The sequence below is a fragment of the Penicillium longicatenatum genome, assembly GCF_028827895.1.
Source record: "Penicillium longicatenatum strain IBT 33135 chromosome Unknown contig_11_segment0_segment0, whole genome shotgun sequence".
Classification (NCBI taxonomy): domain Eukaryota; kingdom Fungi; phylum Ascomycota; class Eurotiomycetes; order Eurotiales; family Aspergillaceae; genus Penicillium; species Penicillium longicatenatum.
The window spans coordinates 570,215-578,015 of record NW_026643117.1 but is presented as its reverse complement, the minus strand read 5'-3'; the positions used below and the strand labels follow the sequence as shown (position 1 = coordinate 578,015).

At 48.8% G+C, this 7,801-nt stretch overlaps 2 protein-coding genes across 2 annotated transcripts; one reads left to right on the top strand and one right to left on the bottom strand.

Moving 5' to 3' along the window:
* Positions 1 to 657: 657 nt before the first annotated feature.
* On the top strand, positions 658 to 5,196 carry N7484_000211 (uncharacterized protein; the record flags this gene model as incomplete). Its single annotated transcript, XM_057110632.1, has 9 exons — positions 658 to 1,310; positions 1,385 to 2,355; positions 2,424 to 2,527; positions 2,554 to 3,229; positions 3,258 to 3,475; positions 3,533 to 3,747; positions 3,816 to 4,235; positions 4,313 to 4,736; positions 4,810 to 5,196. 9 exons carry the CDS (start codon positions 658 to 660, stop codon positions 5,194 to 5,196), a joined length of 4,068 nt encoding a protein of 1,355 aa, XP_056977858.1.
* Positions 5,197 to 5,679: 483 nt separating this feature from the next.
* N7484_000210 (class II DAHP synthetase family protein) lies at positions 5,680 to 7,020 on the bottom strand (the record flags this gene model as incomplete). Its single annotated transcript, XM_057110631.1, has 3 exons — positions 5,680 to 6,140; positions 6,183 to 6,415; positions 6,467 to 7,020. The coding sequence occupies 3 exons, from the start codon at positions 7,018 to 7,020 to the stop codon at positions 5,680 to 5,682; spliced, it is 1,248 nt and encodes a 415-aa protein (XP_056977857.1).
* Between the last annotated feature and the right edge of the window lie 781 nt (positions 7,021 to 7,801).

Here is a 7,801-nt window from a genome sequence, read left to right as displayed (position 1 = left end):
AGATTCAAATTCAGGATGTGATCAAATCGAACGTAATATTACTAGTTTCTACTCTTTTGCTTGGCCGAGGCACTATTTAGATTGGAAAAATGCGGTGGCATCTCTGAGAACATAGGCTGGTAGTAATAGGTTCTATAGGTTCTATGGGAGAGTTGAGAATAGATGCAATATGAGATAAATATATCTCCAAGACTCAATGAAAAGTGATATTCATGCATATATCTACGCAATTGGCCTATGCCCAAGTCAGAAATCTTAGATTGTATTCACTAATAACTTCTCATTCCGACGCTCAAAAATTTCCAGAGCTACGTATTCAACCATCACACGATAACTTGACCAAAATGGACTCCTGTCACGATAGACATAATAAGCAGGAGCAAAATACCGCCATAATTTCAAGCATAAAGAAGTCATTTGGCAAGGTAGCTGCTCCATTGGTCACTGGTTTCGGAGTTGAGTGGTCATTGTGGGGCTGGTCAGGAGCTTGGTCTCTTTCCCGACGCGAAGGCATACGTATAAAGGCCATACGTTCATTAAAGCTTTTTGCTACAAGAATGTTATATTTTTGATCAATTTAGCCGAATCATACTCAGCTGCGAAGTAGGATTATCACAACACTGCTTCCCTTCTTTCCCCACAAAATTTTCGCTAGAAATGGAGGCAGCCAAGGCGCCAACGACACACGATGCTGAAGATATAAAGAACATCGAAAGCTTTCTTGCCTCACAAGATGGCTCTCGTAGGGGTGTCTGGCTCTCCTTTCGTGATTTGAATGTCAGCGCCCCCGACAGCGGACCCAAGATGGTCAAGACCCTCCCACGGGCCATGATCAACACTTTTGGATACGACCAAGTCAGCTGGCTGCTATCTATGCTTCCTCGGTCCATACGGCCAGGTGGATCAGGGCCATCCAGAAAGATCTTGAGCAACTGCACTGGCCTAGTGGAACCTGGGGAGCTGCTTCTGGTCCTGGGACGCCCAGGCAGTGGGTGCTCGACCTTCCTCCGCGCGACATCTAATCGATCTACGCTCTCGATCGCAGGAGAGCTGGCATTTGCGGGTATTGAGAGTCAAGAGTTTGAAAAGAAATATCGGCGCGAGACGATTTACTTGCCTGAGGAGGATAAGCATATCCCGACACTGACGGTGCGCCAGACTATTGAGTTTGCCCTGCGTCTGAATTTGCCAGAAGATGCCAGGAGTAAGCAGAAGGTCCACGACACCACAGTGAATCTTGCAAAGATATTCGGGTTGGAGCATGTCTTGGACACTCTTGTCGCAAACGTGTCTGGAGGCGAAAAGAAACGGTGAGTGAATTAATCTGTTCTGCTCTTTCTTTGCTTTTGTTTTTCCCCCCACTAATTCAAGAATCATCCCATAGGGTCTCTATCACCGAAGTGCTGACATGTGGCTCATCGGTTTTGTCTTTCGACAACAGCACCAGAGGGCTCGATTCTTCGACCGCGCTGGACTTCGTGCGTGCCCTCCGCATACTCGCTGACGTCGGCCAGAAGACTATCTTAGCCACGCTCTACCAGGCAGGTGAGGATATCTACGACCACTTCGACAAGGTCATTCTCTTGGACAGCGGCCATGTCATTTATTTCGGCAGCACACGAGGGGCGCGGCAGTATTTCGAGGAGCTGGGTTTCATTGCAGCCCCTGGTCAGACCACGTCCGAGTTCTTAACCACCATCACAGATCCCTTACAGCGAGAGGCACAAGAGTCCTCTGTGGCTGCCCAAGTGCAGTCTGTAGGTGACCTTGTGAAGATCTTTCGGGATTCTGCGATCTTCAAAACACTGGACGAAAAGATCTTGAGGTCCTTCTCGTCCGCAGAGAAAAGGCCGCCCGTGGCAATCGCGTCGTCCAGTCGCTCGTATCCATCTCAAATATACAACTGTCTCCACCGAGAGTTTTTGCTCATTAACGGCAAACGAATGGTACAATACCAGAAATGGATCAACACAGTGGTCCTGTGTTTGATCATCGGAAGCGAGTACTTCGATGTGTCTACTACCTCGCTCGGCGCCTTCACGCGAGAAGGTGTCGTATTCTACGCCATTATTGCCAACGCCTGGATGCAGTACCCCGAGCTGTTCGACGCGCACAGTAACCGTGCAGTGCTGGAGCGACAATCCTCGCTGAACATGTACCGTCCGTCTGCGGTGGCGATTGCACGCATCGTGCTGGATTTGCCGCTCGTCGCCATTCAACACGCCTTTTTCATGATCGCTTTCTATTTCCTGTCTCATCACACTGTGTCCTATACAGCTGGAAGCTTTTTCTTTTTCTATTTTGTATTGTTTCTGTCAACTATCAATTTCGCTAATCTCCTCCGCATGTTTGCCTGTATGTTGCTAGCTCCACACGATGGAAAACAGACAAAGACGCAAGAATGTTAACAAGTGCAATGCTAGATTACGTCCCCAGCATCGAAGACTGTTTCCGCTTCGGAGGCATTGCCTCAACCACAACCGTGTACTTCGCTGGCTTCCTCATACCCATCAGCGAGATGTATCCCGTGTGGTCGTGGATCCACTACATCAGCCCCCCCGCTACACTTACGAGGCGTTGCTTACCAACGAATTCGCCCTTATTGAAATTCCCTGTGCAAACAGCTTGATTCCCGCCATCTCGGGCGCTAGCATTGAAAATCAGGTGTGTCCTATTCGTGGCGCGAAGGCGGGCCAATCTTCCATTTCGGGACTGCAGTATGTGGAGGCCTATGGCTTTGACTATGCGCATAGATGGCGAAATGTTGGAATCTTGTTCGCATTCGCGGCAGCCTATATGATTATCGGGATTGTCGGTAGTGAAATCATGCATTTCACCCCACAGGGAGGTTCCGCTGTGGTTTTCGCGCACCGGCCAGCGAACGAGAGCGCCGAAAAGACTGCTGAAACTGATGTCGAAAAAGCCGCCGCAATTGATACTGATAGCTCCAGTGTGTCAATAGCAGGTCCCAGCCTTGTCTGGAAAGACTTGACTGTCGACATAGGGGAACGTCGGGTGCTGAATGGTATATCGGGCTTTGTACGACCAGGAGATCTCATCGCGCTATGCGGCGCCAGTGGGGCAGGTAAGACGACTCTCTTGACACACTTGGGCCAAATGAACTCAGTGGGGACGTTGGGAGGAGTGGTCGAATTCGGAAATCAGCCACTGGGCAAAACATTTAGAAAGTCCTCTGGTGAGTCCAGTCCTGCGGAGGAATGCCTGCATGGTATGCACTCACTGACGTTGGACATAAGGATTTGTACAGCAGACAGACTTTCACGATAGCTCAGCAACCATACGTGAAGCACTTGAGTTTTATGCGCTCCTCAAACAGCCCTCATTCTACTCTCGAGAGGAAAAACTGGCACACGTCAATCACGTGCTTGATGTTTTGGACCTGGTCCCTTTGCAACATGCTATGATTGGTAATGGTGACTCGGGGCTAGGTGTGGAATTGATGAAACGAGTAACAGTAACTGCTAAGAATTGCGAGAAAAGAGACAGGAAACCTAGCTAACACGAGAACTAGATTGCCGTCGAGCTGGCCGCGCGACCCCGAATCCTGTTCGCTGATGAGCCCACTTCTGGGTTGGACTCTCAGGGTGCAGCTGCCATTATCAGTTACCTGAAACGGCTGGCAGGTCAGGGTCAAGCTATTCTAGTAACGGTCCACCAGCCCTCGGCATCACTCTTCGGTCTCTTTGACAAACTCCTGGCCTTATCATCTAACGGCGAACAGCTCTAGTAAGTGAACTCCTGTAATCTAACTTGGAAATAATTCCAGCCACGAGCTAACATTTTACACTACACAGCTTTGGACCAGTTCAATCGGTCATTCCATATTTCGCCCGATACGGAGCAGCACCGAAGCCCAACGCCAATCCAGCCGAGTTCGTGCTCGAGACAGTCGGGGCAGGTATCCATGGTAGATCGCATGGAAGTCCAAAAGAATGGACGCAGCGGTGGAATGAGTCTTCTGAGGCGCGAGAGTTGCAGAAAACAATTCAGCAGGTTCGGGCTGACGATGCTCAGAATGAGCGGATGGAAGACGAACGAGCATACAACGCCTCGTCCGTGCAGCAAACAGTCCTGCTGACTAGGCGAATGCTAAAGAACCAGTGGCGTCAGCCTGCCTATGTTTACAGTAAAATATGGGTGCATACTGTTCAGGCAATCCTGGTCGGATTTACTTTTTATCAGCTGGGAACGTCGCCTCATGATCTTCAAAGCCGGTAAGTTGATGAGAGTCAATTAGAGGGGATGACTGCACGCATTGTGATGGATAGGAGTCGCTGATGTTATATCCCAGGGCCTTTGGCGCATTCGCATTGATCTTTCTCGTCAACACAATCGTGAACCCTATCCTTGCTCGGTTTTTTGGCAACAGAAGCCTGTGGCTAAAGCGGGAAGGCCCAGGGCATGCTTACAGCTGGGTTGCTCTGTGCACGTCCAGCTTTTTGGCAGAGCTCCCCGCGATTCTATTCACGGGTGTTGTGTATTTCCTTCTTTGGTATTTCCTCTCGGGTCTTCCTCTCGGCCAGTCAGCAATTTTCACCTTCGTGATGATCATGACATATGAGGTATTTGAGATGTCCTTCGGTCTTCTGATCACCGCTGCCAGTCCAGATCTGAAAATGGCTGGAATCGCACTGGTCTTCCTGGTTACTACCATGAACTGGTTCAATGGTCTGGTTGTGCCTTACGATGAGATCCAAGTCTTTTGGAGATATTGGGTAAGTTAGAGCACCTTTCTTCTCTTCTACTAGATTCAGAAATTTTCTTGACTAACACATATTCTCTTACAAGATATACTACCTCAACCCTCTGGCGTACCTTTTCGGAGGCACCGTCATCGCCGCCGTCGAGAACCAAGTAGTCCACTGCTCTGAATCGGATTTGTTCACCTTTCCCCCGCCTGACAATCAGAGCTGCAATGACTACGCAGGCTCCTGGGCATCAGAAGCCCAGATGCAGCTGCTGAACCCCATGTCGACTAGTTTGTGCGAGGTATGTCAATACACCACTGGTAATCAATACCTAGCCACCTTCAACCTGTATGGGGGTCAGCTGGCGAACAACATGTGGGCATACTGGGCGGTGTTCTTGCTGTTTACCATGTCGAACATAGTGCTGTTTTATTTCTTCACGTGGGCGAGGCTGGTGAAGAAGTGGAAACCATTTTGTTTTTTCTAGCCTAAAAGCCATGGGGCAAGAAATGGAATGGGGAGTAGAGTGGAAGTAGGTGGATCTATGTATGGGATAGATGTATTTGAATGGCCTTTTCGAATTTATTTAATATCCTATTAGAAAAATTGTTGGAATAAGTCTTATAGATAATCTGCGACCGGTAAAAGTTGTCAACATAGGTAGCACAAGGAACGTTGCAAGATGATTAGAAGTTTATCACATTTCAGGAGTGTAAACTACATTTCCATACCGAAACACTGAGCCTCGGGGGAAAAGAGATACAACGCTCATTGTGTCAGAATGAGTATTTTCTACGCCTAATCAAATATGATGACAATTCTGGTTCATTTATTCTCCCTGTTTGAGCAATCTATAACTGTGGGGACTAGATTACCTAAAAAATGAACAAGCGTAGTAACAACATCTCCGACATATTGAAGTCTCAGCAGACCGCTACTGGGCCAACATCTGGCAAAATACACATGGCGACTATAAATCTGGGTACCTGGTTTCTGTGTTCCAATTCAATGAAAGCCAGTCTCTCCATCCGGTCTGCTTTTGCTCCAATCGAGGTCCCCTTTCTTTCAGCAGTTCAGCAACATCATGTACGAGCCGACGTGCCTGCTCCCCAGAAAGACGAGGGTCACAGAGCGTGCGATACTTATCGCCTGCAGTCAGCTGTAGGCCTTCTTCCGTCGTACCGGCTACGCATTCATGGATATCCTCCCCCGTCTGCTCGAGATGCAGACCACCCAAGGCGAGACCATGAAGACATAGCACGTCTATAATCCTCTGTACCTCCTCAAGCATGGTAGCAACACATCGTGTCTTAATGCCGTTGGCCGAAATGGTGTTCCCATGGCAAGGATCACTCATCCACACAACTCGGTAAGGACTCTTCCGCACCGCTTCTACCAATGGAGGCAATACTCTCTCCACGTTTGCCACACCTAAGCGGGTAATCAAGGTTATTCGGCCTTCTATAGGCTTACCTTGAGGGCATAGCCTTTTCAGCACTGCCAGCACGCTCTCGGGCGTGGCAGTGGGTCCAACCTTCACGCCGAGAGGGTTCTCCAAGCCTCGAAGGTATTCGACATGGGCGTTATTGGGTTGGTTGGTTCGTTCGCCCAGCCACAGAAAACCAGCGGAGGTATTATAGCCTTGTTTTGTTTGCGATGTTTCCAGCTCTAAATGCAGAGCTTCATGCGAGGTCCATATTTCTCGACTATCAACTTGTTAGCGGTGAAAGTTGATGTGGAGTGTTTGTTTGACTTACCCTTCCAGCTTGCTAATAACAGAAAGACAATTCACCGTCGCCGCAGCATACAAGTATCCCTGAACCAGACGTTCCGGGTCAGGAGCCCTTTCCTGAATCCCAATACCATTCACATTATGGCCACGAAAAGAATGCACGACTTCGCCAGTCTCCAGAGTCTCCATCAATTGAGACCTCGGCTTGGCATACTGGCCCGCAATCCGTCCGATTGTATGCACCGGGACCTGCAGTACCGACTCGATCTTCGCAGCCTGGTCCTGCAGTAGCCGATACTTATCTCGGATAATGTCTTCTTGAACGTCATCAAAGTTCTCGGCGCAGTCGCCGCCCACAAGGATGAACGCTGACCCATTAGCAGCGGCTGCAAAATGGTCCTTGAGTTCATCGATCCTGGCTTGGCTGACAAGGGCAGGTAATCGGCCGATGCGTGCACAGGCTCGCTCCATACCTAGGCTGTCGAGGTAGTTGACCCGTTGGGGATATGCCTCCTTGGTTTTCCAGGAAACGGAGGACCAGGAGGTCAATTCTTGACTGTACTGGAATGTTGAAGACATGGCAAGTGCAATCTTGATGGACTCTGATAATTTAGAAACAGCCTCTGGCTCTCTGAATGATGAGAATGCAAATTTAAAGGCTGACCATGGGAGATACCACCACTATGAAATAGCCCTCGTTTTCACACTGCATACTTTACCAAACGCCCTTCATGATTCCTGGCGCCTTATTTACGCTCACAACAGTGAGAAATCCCACTATGCACTTACGCCCATTCTCCACTTATGCCAGGATCCATTCAGATATCATATCGGGCCCAGACACCACATTCATTGGTGATACAAGGATCAGAGAGCTTTTTCCTATCTGAGTCAGAAGGGAACTACACATGAATTCAATCTAGTTCAAGCCGTGCAGAAAAAATGATGATGATCTCCGTTGACCACCGAAGTCCGAAGGATTCACTACCACAGCAAGCATCTGAATCCTTCCCGATCTAGATCCTTCCCTTCTCGTCATGCTATGCATTTTTACTACCTTCACGCACGAAAAGATAGGGAATGTCAATATCGACTTGAAGCTATGATTGGCTTTTAGCGACAAACGCTTTATCTGGAGCCCTGTCTTCAGCCCCGATGATTATCATTGTCGCAAACAATCTCACCACTGTCTATCAACCGGAGTTTGGCGCCGCATCCACAGTATTCCGAGTAACTCAATCTCTAGTGAAAGCTCAGAAACAGGATATCTCGGGGCAAACGTGGCAGTTATGAAGGTGACTCTTGTAGCATTGCCACCAGCATCTGAGATCGATATCCGCTGCCATATTCTCTGTTTTTT